At 39.9% G+C, this 20901-nt stretch overlaps 1 protein-coding gene across 5 annotated transcripts in view; it reads left to right on the top strand.

The window, feature by feature from the left end:
• Positions 1-20901, top strand: part of LOC147017951 (glutamate receptor ionotropic, delta-2-like) — an 878371-nt gene that overhangs the window by 628885 nt on the left and 228585 nt on the right. For all 5 annotated transcript variants that reach the window (XM_085897090.1, XM_085897092.1, XM_085897091.1 and 2 more), the window contains one exon: positions 5058-5111. In XM_085897090.1, the coding sequence (XP_085753216.1) occupies positions 5058-5111 (54 nt within the window). The remainder of the gene's footprint in view (positions 1-5057; positions 5112-20901) is intronic.

The raw sequence follows: 20901 nt of genomic DNA, 5'->3' as shown, positions 1-20901 counted from the left end.
TATATATACATATATATATATATATATATATATATATATACATATATATATACATATATATACACATATATATACATATATATACATACATATATATATATATATATATATATGTATATATATATATATATATATATATATATATATATATATATATATATATATATATATATATATATATATATATATATATATATATATATATATATATATATATATATATACACATGTATATATATATATATATATATATATATATATATATATATATATATATATATACATACATATATATATATATATATATATACATACATATATATATATATATATATATATATATATATATATATATATATATATATATATATATATATAAACATACACACACATAAAAATGTAATATGAAGCTATTTCTAACCACTGACTGACTGATATTAAAGATTGGTGCCCTCTTGGTGAAGTAGAAAGCTAAAATTTTGTGTGCCGATTGACATCAAAGCTCGTACACTGGGGGGAAAAAATCACAGCTTCGTTGGACAACACCCTTGCATTAAAATATAAATAAATTAAAAAAAAAGAAAAATATGGAGTGAACCGAGACAATGGGGAAGCACAGTAATTTTGTGGACTGACAGATGTCGAAGCCGATACACCAGGAAAAATCAGGACTGTCGGAAAGCATCCATAAATGAAAATAGGTATAGATGAAAAAAATTAATGAAAATAAATAAATGAAAAATCAAATGCAGCTGAGTGACCCGAGACAATGGGGAAACACGGTTCGTATGCTTACACAATGTGTAAGCACACCCTGATAATATTATATGAAGCTCTTTCTAACCACTAACTGTCTGACTGACTGATATTAAAGATTGGTACCTCCTGGGTGATGTAGAAAGCTGAAATTTTGCAGGCCGATGGACATCGAAGCCAGAATATGGGGAAAAATCAATGAATCATCAGACAACATCCATAAATGAAAATATAAATAAATGAAAAAAATAAATGAAACAAAATGCAGGTGAGTGACCCGAGACAATGGGGAAACATGGTTCATATGCTTACACAATGTGTAATCACACACCACTAGTATTATATCTAATATATAAAGCTCTTTCAAACCACTGACTGACTGACTGATTTTAAAGATTGGTACATTCCGGGTGGCATAGAAAGCTGAAATTTTGCGTGCCGATAGACATCGAAGCCGGTACACCGGGAAAAAAAAAGTCACAGAACCGAAGGAAAACATCCGTAAATTAAAAAATATATATATATATATATATAGACAAGCCGGTCGGCGGACATGGGTAGTCGACTACCCAATAGAACCTGACGTGATGGGCCCGCTCGATAAGGAATGCCTTGAGGATTAAGCACAAGAAAATTAATGATTCTAGCTTCAAGGGTTAATTCTGCAGATTGTTTTTTCATTAAAATACCCTCACATTTAGAGGTTTTTCGGCCGTTGCTTAGCAACGAAGGGGTCCATAGCAACGGTTCTTTCTCACATAACTCCGACATACCGATAGGAACCTACCATACCAGTTTCATGTATATCTGATTCATATTCTCTGAGATATAACGAACTTCGTTTTTTTATTGTTTTCGACCAGGGTTCATTCAAAGTCTATCTTCTCCGACAGTTTTCATAGGATCCGGCTGGAAATTTTTCACAATATGGCTGAATTTACTGCCCACAGTCGCTCGTGGCCCGATTTTTGATTTTCGAAAAAATAATTTTTTTTTATGATTTTTCAAAAATTTCAAAGTCCCGTTGCTCGGCAACGGTGATGTCCATAGCAACGGTTCTCATTTGTACACAACTAGGTCATGGTATGAACCTACCAACCAAGTTTCATCGAAATCTCCATTGTATTAACGGAGCACTGGACCGAACAGACAGACCGACAGACAAACATATCGATGGAAAAACTGATAAGGGTAGAACAAATTTCAAATAAAATTTTTTTTTTTTTTCGACTGGATCGACTTCCCAATACAAAAATGAAAAAATAAATAGATGAAAAAATACAGATGAGTAACCCGAGACAATGGAGAAGCACGATAATTTTGTGCCCGACGGCCATCAAAGCCGATACACTGGCAAAAAATCACAGAACCATTGGAAAGTGTTTGTAAATGAAAATATAAAAATATGAAAATAAAGGAAAAAAAAAAATGAAAAAATTAATGCAGGTAAGCGACCCAAGACAATGGGAAAGTGTGGTAATTTTGCATACCGATGCACCAGGAAAAATCACAGAACTGTTGGAATATACCTCTCTCAACATTGGGTTGATGAAATTTGTTGTCTTTATTTTTTTCTGCAAATCTAGGGCAATTCTAGTCCTGAAAAAAAACTACCTTTCCATTCTGGGAAACTACATTGGTTCGTGGTGTCTTCATTTTTTAAAATGGGGTTCCCATCGTGTGCTGCCTTTTTGGCTACTGGTTTCATCATTGGTTCGGGGCGCGGCTATGCCGCAGATGCAGTGCCCCTATTACCAGTATACTGGTGCTCATTTCGCCGACCTCGGAAGGATGACAGGCTGAGTCAACCCCCTCCTGTTAATTCAGTGGTAAACAGGGCTCGAACCCAGGACCCTCGGATCCCAAGCCACCACCGTAACCGCAAAGCCAACACCAGCCTAAAATAGGGTTAAGTAATGATTGTATTTTCACCTGTTATAATAATGTGTTCAGTGAGCAGCGATTTGCATTCATTCAAGTTGTTTCAGAGATTTCCCAATTTGTCCATTTACTGCCTGATGCTTAGATTTCCAATCCGTCATATTGGTGATATTGAAATGCAAGACATGCTTGGACAAAATGACCTTTTTCCTGCATTCACATTGCAGTGTGTCGCCTCAGGCCACATGATCCTTGAGAAATATTTTTCATCGCAGAAATCATCAGTGGTGGGAGCAGGAAGGGGAAGGGGAAGGCTTTGGTAGATTAGATAAACATCCAAGAGCTCCTCGTTGTACTCTCTGAGCCGTCACAGCAGCTCGGCTGGTCGTAATTAACTTGAACCACCTTGCTCTTGGAAGACCTTGAGCGCAATGTGAAAATTATTGACCCTCCCGAGCATGATGCTCAATGCATTCTTTATTGGCTTTGACAATAATTATAGGTTGTCTTGGCAATGTAACTTTTTAATTACAATTGTGTCATAGAAACGTCTGTGTTGTATCTTCTGTGTTGAATCACAGCAAAAACTTTGATAATGACCCACTCAAAGGTTATTTTAATATCAAATCTTGCCCCGCGTGGGCCTTTTGTTCTGCACGCAACGATTTGCATTCAAATCTGTGCTTTCTTGCCAAGGCGATGGTAAATACAGCGCTCATGAATCGTTCCACTTGAAAGGCAGCATGCAGAGCTTTCATCACGAATTAGGTTTTGAGGTCAAACTCTTCTAGTATGTGCCAATGTGGGGAGGGGCAGGGTAGTAGGGGGAATCATCCACTACCCTCTAAACCAGCAGATTGATAAGGCTGTATTTGGAGTGCCCTCACTGAAAATCTCTCCAGGGGTACAAGCAATAGCAAGAATAAATGTAAAAATTGTCACAAAGCATTTCGTCCCCTGATTGATTCCCCACGAAGGTGGAGACATCACTGCAACTGGCATCAGCACTGCACTCTCCTATGCTCGATAATCTGGCGTGGATTGTGAGGGCTCTAATTTATCTCCCCCATGGGCCCTTCTCTTGCCGTGAAAGATGGACCAGCAACCCCGCGTCTCACAATCTGCCTCTGCCATCTGCCCGACTCCGTGTTTACGGCTTATTGCAGTCAATGGATATTATGCATGGAATTTCTCCTTTTTTCCCCCTCGTGTGCTTAAGAATTATTCCCTCTGTAGGTCTGTTAGCGAACTGTCCGGCTTCAAAAAAACACCGCATTGTTTTTATTTCTGTATTTTCATCATAGAATGAGAGAACCAGGGGGCAGGATATTGTGATATTTTCCACTGGCCATTGCCTTACAGATTGCCTTTATGGCCATCCGCATTCCCAACTGAGTGCAGTGTCACATTCTGCGCTCGTACGTCCATTCATACTTGGATTCGACCTCAAAAAAGAAAAGAGAACATGAGAGAGAGGGTGGAGTGGAAATAAGGACTGGAGAGAGAAAAAGGGAAGAAGGAGAGAAAAAGGGAGAATGGCTTGGGGGGTGGGGGAGAGGAATTTAAAGGGCTTATTAGAGTGGCCCACCCGTGGATCAGAGGGCTGACCGCTTGCACGAATGAGTGTTGCAAAGCATGTATTAATAATGCGCCCAGGATCCCCTTCGGTCCGTTTGCCAAAAGTAGATTCGGCATCGTGTGTTTGCGACAAACTTTTCTGTTTAATCGTCCTCCATGTTGGAACGTGTCTTTGCCTCGTGATAATAATGCTGGATTAAGATTGATCACTGAATCTAAGGTCCCCGTTCGTCGCTCGGATGCTCCTGAATTAATGAAACGGTTTTTGCGTGTATTACGGGCTCTGATGTACGACATTAATTTGAGGAACAAGATAAGAAAACATTGCCTTTTGTACCGGCATGCTGCACATTACTTTTTGAAACACATACAGTGTATGTATTTCCATTAAACCTTCAAGGCTTGCTCGACTTTGAACGACAGGTTTTATCGACTGCGAGTTGACAAAGGTGTGATCACTGCAGTGGGAAGCAAAGTAAAACTGAATTTTTCCATGTTAGCTCTTCATCAGATCAAGAAAGGTGGCTGAAGCCCAAAAGATCAGCTTTCCATTGCATTTTCACAAGGAGTTCAACACACCTTTATCAACCCTAGGTTGATAAAAGATGTTCAAATGTTTGCCGACACATATCAACACTGGCTTTCAAAGTTTAGTGTTCCTCTTGTACTAATTTTAATGATTCTGATATCTCACGTAGTTATTCTGATATTATTGTAAAGATGATTCTGGAGTAGCTATTGTACACACCAAAATATGAAATCCAATTTTGCTCCAATGTGAGTCAAATTAAAGGGTCTCGGATTCATAGCACTTGCTAACCATCCGTTTCTGTTTCTGGCAGACCGCAGATGCCAACCTGATCGCTGGAGACAGTCACTGGATCTATGTGAACGAGGTGAGTGAGAACCACCCAAAGTATCTGCTTGGATTGTCTTTTATTTAAAAATCCACTCCAAATACATGGAATTAAATATACTTTTGAATGTAAGAAAGTTCTATATGTCTTGTTCTCTCATATATGTCCCCCCCCCCCCTCTGTTGAAAATATTGCAATAATTTGGGGTTTTTTTGGCTTTGGATATTTTCATTATATGGCAGGTTTTCTTTTTCAAGTTTATTTGTACTGTTTAATATACAAACTGGTGCGATTGGCTAATGGCAAACTTTCCTCTTCCTGCTCATTATTCCCATTGGCAATCTGTCCACTTCATGCTGTGTCCAGCACATGATTCCCACCACATTTGGGATAAGGTGAGAGAGATTGTGGTGAGGGTATGTAGTGTTGCAGGATTTTGGAAGGCAGAATGATGGACAGAGGAGGAAGGAAGGAAAAACAGGGCAAGTCACATGAGTGAGGTGTGACTTCTGGCTTGGCTGTGACTTGTGACAGTGACGAAAGAAGAGATTCCTTCATCTGAAGTGTTCAATCAATCCCATCAGGTAAACAACTCCCCTTGCAATACAAGTCAGATCTGCAGAAACCTCAGATTAGAGATGTGGTGCTTGGTTGATATATATATATATATATATATATATATATATATATATATATATATATATATATATATATATATATATATATATATATATATATATATATATATATATATATATATATATATATATTATTGGTTTTTGGCTTGGTTTTCTCTCAAACTTTCAACCCAAAATTCAAACATGATGAACCGAATATTCAAACCGAACATTCATCAAACTTTCAAACACAGTGCATCATACCGAACTGGATTTGCCCCATCTCAGTGAAAAAGGCCATTATCATTGCCATTCTGAAAGAAAAGTGACCATCTCAAATTTATTGATTGTGTCCCATATCACTCCCTTATCATTTTGTTTGAATAACATAATTCTTTATCTCCCTGAAGCATCTTCTTTCAGACCTGAGTCCTCAACTTGATCCAAAACAGTATGATACATGGCCTGGACCTTCCACCACGCATTGTCTCATCGAGATAATCGATTACATGATTAGAACCACAGAAAATGCCCACAATATTACAACAATCATATCTATTGATTTCAGTCGAGCTTTTGATAGAGTTGATCACACAATTATCAGAAGAAAGCTCATCGATTTTGGAGAAAAACCAACCCATTATCCTTTGGATCGATGATCTTCTTACCCATTGGAAGAACATCATCAGTTATCAAGGAGTCCTGTCCCCATGGAAACCAATGCAAGTAGGTTTTCCACAAGGCAAACGGTTAAGTTCTTTGTTGTTTCTTTCTCGGTAAATGATGTAATGGTCGACATGTCAGGAAACCATTGAAAATATATAGATGAAGTAATTTGCACTATCTCGGGTCAGAAACAGGAGCAGACATGGCTGTCGACAGAATGCCTTGTCATCATTTGAGGTTTGGTGTGAAAACAACCAACAAATACAGTGTGGTGAAGGTATCTTTTGGTAAAGGACCACAGACCCATTTCTACCTTACGCTGTGCAACAAGGGTATGAATGAAGTTACTTCTGCAAAGTTGCTCGGTGTTCAGATTAAAAACGATCTGAAAAAATGAGAAGCGAACGTTCACAATATTGTGTCATGTGCAAATCACCGTCTTCACACTTCAAATGTTGAAAGCCTTTCACATGCCGATACAAGGTTTGGTTACTGTGTGTATCGGCTTCATTCGACCTGTTTTAGAATACGCATGCCCTTTGTGGAATTCCATTCTTCAGTTTTCCAGATTAAATGTTAGGAGTGTCCAAAAACAAGCAATGAGAATGATAGTGTCATTTTATTCATATGACCTCGCGATTGAAGCATGCCACATCCGACATCTCTCCTCTTGTTGCAGGGATTTGCCCTTTAGCTTTTTTTTCTGAAAAAATGAATTTTTCAAAAACTAACTTTCCTCCTAATATCTCCAATCGATCTCTGAGAACGATGAGGCCTTATAGTATACAGTGAACCTAAATATCACACTGTATATTATAAAAACTTGCATTCCCTTCTTTACCACACTTTGAACTCAAATGGACTCCAAACTTGTAATCAAGGTGATTTTGTCCAAGCAATGCCCCTACCACTTATTGTTCTATTGCTGAATACTCTCTCTCTCCCTCTCTCCCTCTCCTTCTCCCTCTCTCCCTCTCCTTCTCCCTCCTCTCTCTCTCTTCTCCTCTCTCTGTCTCTCTCTCTCTCTCTGTCTCTCTCTCTCTCTCTGTCTCTCTCTCTCTCTCTCTCTCTCTCTCTCTCTCTCTCTCTCTCCCTCTCCTTCTCCCTCTCTCCCTCTCCTTCTCCCTCTCTCTCTCTCTCTCTCTCTCTCTCTCTCTCTCTCTCTCTCTCTCTCTCTCTCTCTCTCTCTCTCTCTCTCTCTCTCTCTGACTGTCTCTCTCTCTCTCTGACTGTCTCTCTCTCTCTCTGACTGTCTCTCTCTCTCTCTCTCTGTGTCTCTCTCTCTCTCTCTCTCTGTGTCTCTCTCTCTCTCTCTCTCTCTCTCTCTCTCTCTCTCTCTCTCTCTCTCTCTCTCTCTCTCTCTCTCTCTCTCTCTCTCTCTCTCTCTCTCTCTCTCTCTCTCTCTCTCTCTCTCTCTCTCTCTCTCTCTCTCTCTCTCTCTCTCTCTCTCTCTCTCTCTCTCTTCCTCCCCCTTTCCTCTCTCTCTATCTCTATCTCTATCTCTCTCTCTCTTTCCTTATTGCTGTCCCAACCATTCCTCCCTCCCCCCTCTACCTTTGCCCGTATTATGTCTTTCTTTTTCCTTTTTCTCTCTTCTTCTGTTGTTGTTTCATTGTTAACACATGTGTATATATGTGCATGCATGTTGTGATATATTTTCTTTCCCTTCATGAACTATGTCTTATATTGCTTATTTTGCCTGAATGTTTTACATTTCTTTTTTACATGCGATTTGCTCCTGATTTGTTGAGCAATAATCTTGCTTTCATCTAGGTTATTTTAAGTGACGCCTCTTAGATTGTTTATATCTTTAAAATATTTGATGAATAATGTTAACATTTATACTTTACTATTTGTGTTGCTTTAATTGTGTTATTATGTCTTCGAGAGTTTATCTTTAGTGAAGTAAAACTCTATTTTTCAATGTGTATCTTAAGGCCCGGTCACACCTTGACGTTTTAGCCAACGTATGCCTATTTTTGAATTTTTTTTCTAAAACGCTGGCACACATTGAATACGTTATGGGTAAGTTTTGGAAACATTGAGAGCACGCTCAAAAACACTGCCATACGTCGTTGTACGTTGGCTTTAAACGTTGTACTTTTTGGTTGTCCTCAAATTTTTTCATGCTTGAAATTTCACGACTTATGCCGGCGTATGACTCACACGTTCCGCTACGCTGGCCACAAGTTGTATGCACGGTCTGCGATCGTTGACAGACGTCAACACATGCTACTTGTAAGTTAATCATAAGTTGAGACACGCCGAGGTAATGTTTAGCGTACCCGAAACTTATTTATAACCTATGATTAACGTGTTGTTGGCACGTTACGCGATCGTTGCCACACATCGACAGACGTTACTTTTAAGTTACTCATAGGCTGAAAGACGTCGGTATAATGGATCGTCCTTGCATCAGCGTCCACGGCCACGGCCAGGACACTTATTTGCAGCATTATTCAAACTTTTCTTCGGCATGACGAGGATGTTCACACTTCGATGTCTAGCTTGGCTATGATTCCAATTGTTCATCGGCAGCGTCTATTTAAAATAGTCGAGTTTGAGCGTTTTAACACGTTCAGAAGAAACGCTTCAAATTTCCAAACCCCAGCGTCAAAAATCAAAGGCGAGTGACAGCAATTTAAATCGTTCATTGTAAACAATGAAAATAGTTGAGTGGTACCGTTTAAAAGTCGTTGAGTGTAAAAAAAATTCAATTGTTGAGCGCAAGCGTCTACTTTCAATAGTGGAGATGCAGCCATTTAAATCGTTGAGTTTATCATTTAAATCGTTAAACGCAAGGACGATCCATCATAACCCACACCCTCCCCCTCACACTCACCTACTACTGCCAACATGAACAAACTACTACTAATACTAATACTGATACTGATACTGATACTGTTACTGCTGACATGGACATCGACTCAAAAAGGACTCTCAAACACTGTTGGGTTCCCCTTTTATGAGCAGCATTTTTATATACCAATTCCCAAAACCGCTGGGAACACGTCTTTATATGGCAGTTGTAAACTAGAAACACGTTCATTTATTTTTTTTTGTCGACCGGAAGACGTCATTGGAATACGTCTACATACGTCGATGTGTGTTGGGACTATGTAAAGAATTGGTTCAAAGCACGTCAAACATAAGTTAGAAATAAGTTTCGCGTAAAAAAGACATTACCGCGACGTGTTTCGACTTATGAGTAGCTTATAAGTAGCCTTTGTGGACGTGTGTAAGCGTCCACATATCGTGTGTAAAACTTATCCCCATCGCATGCGGAACGTGTGTCATACGCCGAGTACGTCGTAAAATTTTGAACATGTTTAAAATTTCTTGACATACTCTACTTACTACGGCGTATGATAGCGTACTTTAGCGTTGTACTCACGTATACCAAACTTACTCATACCGTATTTGATGTGCCCCAACGTTTTAGACACATTTTTCTTCGGTCGGTATACGCTGGCAAGATCGCCAAGGTGTGACCGCGATGTTGACACTTCCATTTCTACGGCAGTTATGATTCGAATCGTTGTGCGTCAGCCTTTTAATAGGCTACGTCACGACATCGTCGGCGATGCGTGCAACGCGCTATGCCTAAGTTAGACTATCGTTGGGCATCGGTTGTGTAGGCCGACAAAAGGTTCAGCATTCGTTGGTATAAGTTATCTATAACACAACGAAACGTTCTGTGTCCGTTACCAATGCGTTATACATAAGACCAAGTCGCTATGAATACGTCTGAATCTTAAAAAAAAAAAACATCAAAAGTTCAACGTAAGCCAGCGTTTTAGATACATTTTAATACGTTGCCATCGCTGGCTTAAACGTCAAGGTGTGACCGGGCCTTTAGGGTTTCTGATGTTATTCTTTAATGTCTTTTTTAGTTCAATAATTTGTTATTGCACATGTAATTGCACATAATTTATCCTAACCATCACCAAGTGTAAGTTCGAATCAACTATTCCACTATCTTCAACTTCAAGGACGTCACCTGATGCATTTCACAGTCCCTGGACCTTCCAAGAGTTGCATGCTTTCAAGATTATTCCTTCTTTACATTTCAGCAAAATTATGACAAATTGAATACATTTATGCTTGCTTAGCCAATTTTGTACATACTTATATGAAACTTAATCTAAAGATATGGTGAAAAAAGTCACCAAATTTGTCAATGCTTTTGTCAGAGGACATAAAGAACGTTTCCCTTTATCCTGCTACGTGCTATCTCTTTTCTTTCATATTCTTTGACATTTTCAATTGCGCAAAGCTAACAACAAGTGTGTCCACTCTCAAGAGAGCCAAAAAAACAACATCAGTCCAACCTCAAGATTGAACTTTCAAACTTGTTCTGGTGATGTCTCGTTAAGTCTGTCTCTGAAGGATGCTCCCCTTTCCATCCTTTCCCTCACTTCAAATGGCACCACAGCCAACTCTGCTCATGGGAAGCCTCAATGCCTCAATTCTGTGTTTGTCTCCAAATCTTGTGTCCTCAACACCCTCTGTACTCACCCTACGTAGTCACACAGAAATGCTCGTGGACTCTGTGTCATTTGCACCTTTGAAGGTGGAGACGTTTTTAGCAACCCTTAACTCTGAATGTGCAACTGGACTGGATGGCATCAACACACGTATCCTAAAAACCTGCTCCACTACTCTTACACATCATCTTTCTGATTCGTTCACCCTATTATTTGCCCTGGGTCATCTCCCATCTGCCTGAAAGTCAGCCAACCTCGCTGTATTATGTAAACAGGGTGCAAAAACCAATTTCCTTAACTACAGACCTATCAGCTCACTCACAATCATCAGCAAGATTATGGAATCCATCATCACAGTTGATATCAAGTCCTTTTTCTCCAAAGGCCTCATCTCCGATCATCAATTCAGATTCAGACAACATGACTCTCCCTTGGACATGCTGATTCCACTCTCCGAACAATGGATGGAGGCCCTCAATGTCAGACATGCGATCAGGGCCTTCTCTCCAGACAAATCTCGACCAATAAAATCTGCTAAACTGCCTTGCTTTCCAAACTCTGCCTATGGCATCTTTGGCCAACCCCATAATGGATTACTGATTTCCTTTACTCTCGTTGCCAACGTGTGGCTCTCAACAAGTTCCTTATATCTCCTCTCCCTGTCAAGGCTGGAGTGCCACAATGTATTGCTATGCGCCATGTAGTATTCCTAATCTTCATCAATGATCTCTCTGACTCTCTGGAAAAACCTCTTTATCTTCTTGCTGATGACTCCACCCTCTGCCGTTACATCGCTCGTCCTTCAGATAAGGAGGCAGCAGCCTCTACCCTCTCTTCAGATCTCGATCTAATCACAACCAGCTGGTCAAATACTTGGAATATGTCTATCAATTCTGACAAATCCACATACTCTGTGTCTGACTGAAAGGACCATCTGGAAAACCCTCCCATCTACTTTTCAAATTATCCTCTTGAATATGGTCAGTCACTCAAACTTTTGGGCCTCACTATCAGCCATCATCTTTCTTGCACAAACCACACTTCGAAGTTGGCCTCCAAAATCAGTCCCTGACTGGGCATCCTCCATCATAGAAAATCCTTCCTTGACACACCTGACCCCATATCCACCTATCTACAAAGCCTTCATCCACAACTTGATGGAGTACTGCTCTCCCCACTGTGGAAACTCCCTACAGTTTGAGGTCATGGAAACCAAGGCCTTCAAGATCACTGGAATCCCCTTCGATGAAGTTGAGTTGATGAGCCTATCACGTTCACATCACAGACAGAGGTCAGTGGTCTCTTTGTCTTCTATCTCCTTATTTCTAGTCTTGCACCCTCTGCTCTTTCCTTGCTCTTTCCCCAACCCCTTCCAAGTTTCTACAGGGTGCATTCAGTCTGCCAGCAACCACCTTCTGGTGAACTCCCAAAATCCAGAACCACTGCTCACCTCTAAATTTATTCCTCTTTTTTCTCACCTGTGGAACCAACTTCCACATTTTCTTCAATCTCAAGATAGCTGTTCACATTCTCTTCATTCTCTTTAATCTCAGCACATTCTCCTCAATCTCAACATAGTAAGATAGCTGTCTTCAAACCACCTCAGATAATTCACCATCCAACACCATGATCTTTTATATCCCCTTTAACCCTCTCCAAGCCCACCTCTTTCCAAGGTTTCAGTTTTTCCTTCCTTGGAGTTTGCAGCTGGATCATCTTGTCCACACTTGTCCCTGTGTCCTCCCCTCACCCTCATTCCAACTTGTCCGGGGGGGGGGGGGAGGGGTGGCAATAGATACATGCACCTTCAGGGATTTCTTTCCCTTTGGTTTACGTATGTTGTTCATGGTGCTGGACTCAACACATTCTCTCATGACTACAATCCAAGCTTTGAGCTTCATGAGTCTGGATGAACGTACAAGTCAGCTACCACTCAATTCAGATCTTTATCAGTTGGTGTCTGTGACTTCTGAATGGTGTTGCAATGACCACATCAACAGCAAAATGTTTTTGAAACTTGTCTTTCAAACAAACAGATACAAAGTCAAATGAGGAAGTTCACCATTACATGCAATGTTCAACTACGATTCCCACGTTGAGTTATTTCCACCGTCCAGTGTTCCAGTCCTGCCGGCACAACTCAACCGTGTTCACCTCATCCACTGTCTGTTGAACGTTTGTCTTGCCACGGTGTTCTCTCTCATATGATGGCCTGTCGTGATGATTAAAGAGCTCAAAGGAATCCTTTCCCGATACACAATCTTAATGAGTTTTAATCAACCTGATTATAATTGCCTCCACACGTTAACAACTGCTCTCTCTAGACGTTAACACCTCGTTCACTCATCGGAGTTAATTGGAGCATGGAGAGGATCAAAACTTACGACTTGTCACACATCACCCATCTCTCTACACCTCCCTCTCACGGGTTTATATAGTATCACAGAACAATCCCGTGCATTCCAGCAAATGCGATTCTAGTCCAGACTCGAAGTTTCGTCTGAGAACATTCCAGCACTTCACAAGTCTTACCAGTCAGTTTAAAGTGGATTACTGCCGTCTACAATCAAAATAGCTCATTACATCAAGCAGTTTATATTACAGTTTACCGATTTGTGCTAAACAAAACTTTCAACATGTAACCATCAATTTTAATCGTTCATTTACAGACATTTACTAATGCTTAAATTTACCACATCTCGCTTTTAACTGACACTCCCCACATCGCTCATTTCTCCAAGTCTCCCTCTATCTTGACCCTCATCCCTGCTGTTGGTGTGTTTCCCTCCTCTGTTTCTACTGTTCTTTATGTTCTGTTATCTCCTGATACATTCAATGTTTTCGCTCCTCCACTAGCCTCAACACTGTATATAAAAAACATGCATTCACCTGAAACTTAACTTCCCTCCATCTATTCAGTATAATCGTTCCTCCCATCCAATTAAGGTTCATTTCAATGATCAGTTACCCTCCATCAATTCCATAGTTGTGGCAAAAACAGTAAGGTGTTGAAACAGTCTATCTTGCAAAATTATTTTCTGAAAATGCTTGCAAGGTGTCATTCCCAAGTACTGGAATTTTCACTTCAAAACAATTGTGTAATTGTTTCCCACTTCCAAGAACTTGTTCTCCTCTTCCATTTATGAAATTGTTTCCCTACCTATGTCTCTGCCATGCCTTTGGCTCTGGAAATCATTAGCATGCTGCCATCACCAGAGGAACAAGAGGTTCTTAACCCAATGCACGATTGGAGAACGATAAAAACGAATTGCTGTGCAGCCAAATCTTCGAACGAATGCATATAGAATGTAGAAAACAATGTAAATAGTGGAAGATAGTCCGATGTAAATAATAATCATAATGATAGAAACAATAATAATAGTTAGAGGCCCATACTCTTTGTCGAGCATATTACACCCAGTTGAGAAACTTTTTTCGATTAAAACTTGTCCTGGACAGGTTTGGACTCTCATTATTTACATCATTACACACAATTTATCCTAACTTTGACTCTGGAAATCATTAGCATGATGACAAACAGTTCAAAAGATAATATGCTACAGGATTAGCACCATGATTCATGCAGGAAACTTGAGTGAAGTTGCAGGAATTTTAAATTTATTCAGGATGCAAACAGCAACTCACTAACTTTTTAGGAAAGACACTGGAATATACAGGGGGCTGCAAAAGTAGGTATACAGTAATGTAAACAGTACAGTAATACACTCCTCGTCCGTTAAATTACTCGCCATCGTTTCATTTCCACTTTACCTGCAAATAAAAGATGTATTATAAAAAAAAATTTACGAAAATAAAAATATTAAAAATGGTAATAATGATTTTATTGAATTAAATGAATTCTAGTATTAAATGAATCCTAGCACCACTATTATAATACTGGTAAGACTGGTATAATCCTTACTGTATACCTACTTTTGCAGCCCCCTGTATCACATCCACAAACAACCAGTGCTGTCAGACGGGCCCTGTGGCTTAATACCCATCCAATGGACAGCAAAAATATTGATGTATCCCCACATGTTAAACATGAGATCAGATCATGAGCCATGCTCTCCACCGAGTATTGGTACTCACGATGCAGTTTCCATGGCTATGGTAACAATCCTTGAAGGGTCACCACTCCGACACATGAAGTCAGGGCAGGAATTTGGAATTTGGCCAGGGTGCTGGCAATAGCTCATCTACTTTTCCCAAAGGACACCGTGGGATCTTTAACATCCATCAACTAATGCCGCCGGATGGGACGCCCAGTTTAACGTCCATCCAAGAAATGGCACATACATTGATGATGAATCACCTTGCATGTGAAACAGTTTAAAGCTGGGTCACGATTCAAACCCAGGCTAGACATCCTAAATGTGTGTACATTACTCAAATCTATCTTTCCAGCCTCCTGACACTATGAGGAAGTTAAAAATAACAGTTGCAATCCTGTTACCCTCACAACCCCACCCCGTACTCCACTGTTGTCGGTATTCTGTCTTTATTGTTTTACATTTTTAATTTCCAAACATTCCAACATAAGCAATTTTCATCTGGAAATAAATGCATTTCTCCTCCAAATTCTTCAAGTTTGCACCATATTTCAATGCCATGTTAACCTTAATATGTTTGTGACTTTTTATTTCCTCCTGAACTCTTGCTGAGCAGCTCCACATTGTCTGATTGTTTCCTCTCACTCAACAGCTGAAAACCCTCGATCCAATTCTTTTAACATCTTACTCATGATCCTTAAAATAATTTGTACAAGAAACTCATTTGTGCCGAGCTAATTCATAACATGTAAATGAAGACAATTTTCTATTTGTTAAAAAAAAAAAAAGTTAGTTGTCATGCAGAAGGAGCACTGTGATCCACATTCCGCTTGTAACCTAACAAGCCAATCCCATGAAACTTCATCTTTTGTTGTCTCAGTGTTTCTCAAACCAATAATCTTACTCACAAAACTACTTGCACAATACCTTTGTGTTGGGCAATAATTGCACAAGGAAATTTTTTCTTATTTACGATCATGGTTTGGAACCAATGTTATATGCTTTTTTGGTGGTGATCTTTCACTTCCAAATGGTCATTTTAAAAGACCTCATTATCCATTTGGTGATAAAGCATCTGCAAGGATAATAATACGATCCCTCATAGGTAACAGCCTGAAACTTGCCAAAATTACCTTAAATTGGAAACTGGGTATGGCAGCCTGCCCCACAATGTAAATATTTTTTTGGGAAACAATTGTAACATATTATTGTGATGGAACAAACATGTACATTCATGAAAAGAATGCAAAAAGTATAGAACTGACGACATTGGTTGCCAGTTCACAAGACGATATACGACAATGTTATTATATTCGTCTTCAAGGCAGTTCAATTCAAGACTTGTGACCTTCATCTCTGCTTCTTTCGGCTGTTCCCGTTCGGGGTCGCCACAGCGGATCATCCGTATGATCCACATAGTGATTTGGCACATGTTTTACGCCGGATGCCCTTCCTGACGCAACCCTGGTCACCTCTCACAACGCAGGGATATGGTACACCTATTTTAACCGGGGTATACACTGGCCCAGTACACTGGTACTCATTTCGCCGATCTCGGAAGGATGACAGGCTGAGTCAACCCCCTGGTGTATTAACTCAGTGGCCTAACGGGGCTTGAACTCAGGACCTTTTGGATCCCAAGCCGCTGCCCTAACCACTGCGCCAACACCAGGATATACTTGTGACCTTCATATCTCTCTGAACTTTTCAGAACTAGACAGTGTAATTATGGTCTTTGGTTGAGTCATTCTATGACTCTCACTGTCCCCTGGTTTAAGACTCTCGCTATATGACTCTCACTGTCCCCTGTATGAGGAATTTGCCTTCACATGAATCGGACCAACTATCTGGAATAGACTCGCTGAGATGATCCGAGCTACTGTGTCCCTCCTCTATTCCTGGTCATAAACGTCCTTGTTTGTTGTGTCATTCTGTTGCCCAACTGCCCCCATTAGTTTTGTAAGCTGTAGTAGGGTTGAATATTACTTCTGTAGGACCACATAGCCAAAGCTATTCAGGAAGGAGAATCTGAAACTTTCCAATTACCTCACCTGCGAGGGCAGCCTCCCCCATAGATGTTCATCCATCTGTTTGGTGGTCTGTCTGAAGAACAGGTTCAACTGATGCTGAAGCAGTTTCCTGATGAGGATTGTATTGAATGGTTTGCTTTTGCCTCTCCAGCAGTAGTTGACATGCCAGAATTTGGATTTTGACCAGCATGTCAGTGGCAATCGCCTAATTGTTTCCAAAGGACACCATGGGAACTTTAAAGTCCACTTGCTATGACCAATTATTTCAAATGGGTCCCCAACTGAACATCCTATCTGACAGAAGGAGCACTAATTGATGCGACACCATGCCTCTGATGAAAATGTATTGTTGCATTTGAATATAGTCGGGTTTAATGTATTGTATGGTTAGGTTTGAATAGAACCCAGACTAGACAGCTCAAATACAAGTGTGTTATCAATAAACTATCCTGCCAGCGCACATTTACTGCAAATGTAATCACAAATATTCTTGGTCATTAAATTTGACCCTAAATTTTGCCCTTTAAAATTGATTGCAAAGTTTTTTTTTTTTGATGATAAACTGTGAAATTCAAATGCCACACAAGTTTCAGCCAATCATAAATGTTACATTGCTGCCTCTACAGAGTGATTAGGGAATTCACAAAAATAATTTGCTCCTTCATGACCTCTTTTTTTCATAGATGTGAAATTATATATTTTTAATACGATCAGATCGAGTAATTCCCATTCCCCCCCCCCCCAGCTCACCTGGTCTTTAGTCCAGTGAAATTATGCAATCAAGCAGTGTCCATCGGTGAGTGAGTCGGTCAGTCAGTCCGTAAACATCTCGGTCATTATCAATTAAACCAAACGCACAATTTTGATAAAAACTTGGCCATAAGCTTCAGATGTGATGCCTAACAAAGGTGTATTGACTACATCGAAATCTGCGCTCATCAAGGGGGTTTATGGGGGTGGGGGGTGGAACCCCCAAAATAGGTATTTTCTCGCTTCTCCGAAACTACATATACAATTTCAATGAAACTTGATCAGAACCTTCATCACCCATGATGCACCAAATTTTGTTCACGGCATAAAAAATAATTGGGGTTGAAGGGGTCGAAGAGGGGTTTGAGCGACTGTTGCTCCTGATCCTGGTGAGCTTCATGACATGTGGTCCTATTTTTTAAATACAACTTTTATTTCTTAACACAACACAGCAAGTTTCACTAACTTCCACAAACTTGCCAATGTAAATAATCTTTCAAAATCCCTTATGCACACTATAGGGTTTGGATGAACCACCCTGCATTATTTGTTACTCTTCCTTGTTTCTAAAGGCCTTGAGATATTGGTCAGATGAGCCTACAAAGTTCTTGTATTGATATTGTCATGATTAATGAATGTACTTGAACAAACCAGTTACCATAAACACATTAAAGTAGTTGCTAGTGTATGGTTGGTGGGTTTTTTTATTTCACAACTTCCATTATTAAATACTTTTCAACACAATGCTAAACATTGACGAACAACATGTCTTGTGTATTCAAAGTGCAATCGTGTTTCCAAGTGAATTGCAGTACAACTTGTCTTTCCTGGGCTGCAGATAGTGAGGATTTTAATTAAGTCAGAAAGGATCCAAAAAGGCTTGCGGGTAAGTATGGAAGAATCCCTTGAGCACATTATTATCGGTTGGTTTACACAAACTAATATATTGGTTGCGTTTAGTATTCTTTACCTGCATACCGAAACATACCAAAGTAGGTGAAGAAAACTGTGGGTAGGTGCTCTCACCGAGGAATTGCAAGCGCATCCATCACTTTTGTCTGCAAATGTGGAATTTGAAGAAACTGGAGTAAGGTGTGAGCATCTCTTTAATCATGGAAAAATATAATGTCGGAAAATTATTCACAATATACAATGTTAAATATGCCAAGGCGTGAGTCTGCAGTGCAATGGTTTGAGATGAGAGAGTGGATGGAGGGCGAGCATCCACTGGAGATGGTCTTGACAAGTTACCACCTTGGCTTGGAGGAAGGAAACTGGTTGGAGTGCTCAGCTTGAGATTAGAAATATGGTGTTTTCTGGCATGCCTCAGGATGGACAAACTTATTTGTTGCGAGCCCTTATGGAATGGAAGATAGTTATCCTCAGTTCGGTTCGCTCTCCAAGCTGAGAAAGCAAGCTGCTTGATTGCAACAGCTTCCCCACAGGACTCAGTATACCACGGTTGAGAGGATGAATAGGAAAGTTCGACAGGATGGGATAAATCGGCACATCCATCCATCCATCCATCCATCCATCCATTGGGACCAAACTCTATGCAGAGCGTTGGTGCTGCCTAAGCAGTCTCCTTGGCTATTGGGCACAATCCTGGATGGGTTACCACTCCAACACAGGATGCCAGCAAGCTGACACTCATTTTGCTGACCTCGGAAGGATGACAGGCAGAGTCAACCCCACCTGGTATCAATTCAATAGCTGAGTGGGATTTAAACTCAGGATCCTGGGATCCTAAACCCACCACCCTAACCATTAAGCCAACACCTGGCATAATCGGCACATGACAAAGTATTTCTGCTTCTTCCCCAGTTTTCCTTCCACTTCTGTGACAGTGTGTGTACATGTATCTAACTGGTTCACCCTTGTATGTTTTTTTTCAGCTTGTATGTTTTTTTTTTTGTTTTGTTTTTTTTTGTTTGTCTGTAATCACGTATCGATCACTCTGCAGAGCACAGTTATCATTGGAAATTTTTGTAACTTTGCATATCAGAGTCCTATAGAGGTCCCTTTCAGCACATAAAACTGTCAAGGTCAAGGTCAAAGGTCAAGGTCACTGTCGCAAATCAGGGGAGTACTCCCTTGCTCAAATTCTTCCCCGTGTCCTTTATTCATCCAAGCCTCCATTTATTTTGTCCCACCACATTGCTGCTCATGTGTTTCTCCACCTCCTCCCCCCTTTCCACTTTTCTTTTTATCCTGTTATGTCCTGGTCCACTCTGTGTTCTTGCTCATCTCTGAGCCTCGTCTCTGCATAAAAAGGTTAATGTCCAAAAATTCAACAAGACATTCTGGGCCGAGCTAGACTCAGCTGTGAGGAGCGACTGAAGGAGACAGGATTTTATCTGTATTTAAAAGGAAAAGCGCACGTACATTACGCTTTATTACTCTGCGCACGTGAAGCAAAAAGTGGGGTTAAGCAATTGGTCCATGTCCGTCCTTCCATCCGTCTGTCTGTCATCATTTTATGATCAAGGAACAACTTATTTAAATTGAATGTTATATTTTGAACACGAATTAGAACATGAAGAGTAAGACAAGTTTGCTGTTTTGTAGTACTTTGTGTTTGAATTCATCCCGATTGCGCATGTGCAGAGAGAAGTGAGATGATAAGATTTGCACCTAAAATTATTCTCATAGAATCCCTCACAATATTTACATCATATTGAAGAGTTCATGGAACCCCTTACTCCTTGCAGTCATGAGAAAAAGTACATGGACAGGGTCTACGAGTAGCAAATTTGGTTGGTCAAGATTAAGTAAAATGCCATAATATTTTGAACAAATACTGCTAAACGACAGGTTTTTGAATCTGCTAATGAGGCAAATTGTGTTCTACAGTCTTCAGGTCTATAATTATATTTAAATAAAATAATGATTTTTAAAGTTGCAGAAAAAACTTTTTTAGAAAGTTTACCACTGTTGATGTGGTGTCTTTTATGCTATCTTCTTTAACATGTTACAGTAGTTCTTCATGCCTGTTGTTTTGTTTCCTTTATGATTCCTTGAAACAGTATGTTTCCTGTTTGGAATGATTTCCAATTTTGTTTGACTGCCAGACAGTCAGACAGATTTTTCAATTGATCTCGCTCCTCTCTGCATGTGCACGATTGGGACAAATTCGGAGTCAAAGTACTGCTAAGTTGCAGGTTCGTTTTTACAATTCACATTGCAATTCGTGTTCTAAATAATAACATTCAATTGTAATTTAG

This window comes from Eptatretus burgeri, chromosome 10 (assembly GCF_056783735.1).
Source record: "Eptatretus burgeri isolate ZD-2024b chromosome 10, Ebu_testis_v1, whole genome shotgun sequence".
NCBI lineage: Eukaryota > Metazoa > Chordata > Myxini > Myxiniformes > Myxinidae > Eptatretus > Eptatretus burgeri.
This window is presented reverse-complemented; position numbering and strand designations above follow the sequence as displayed.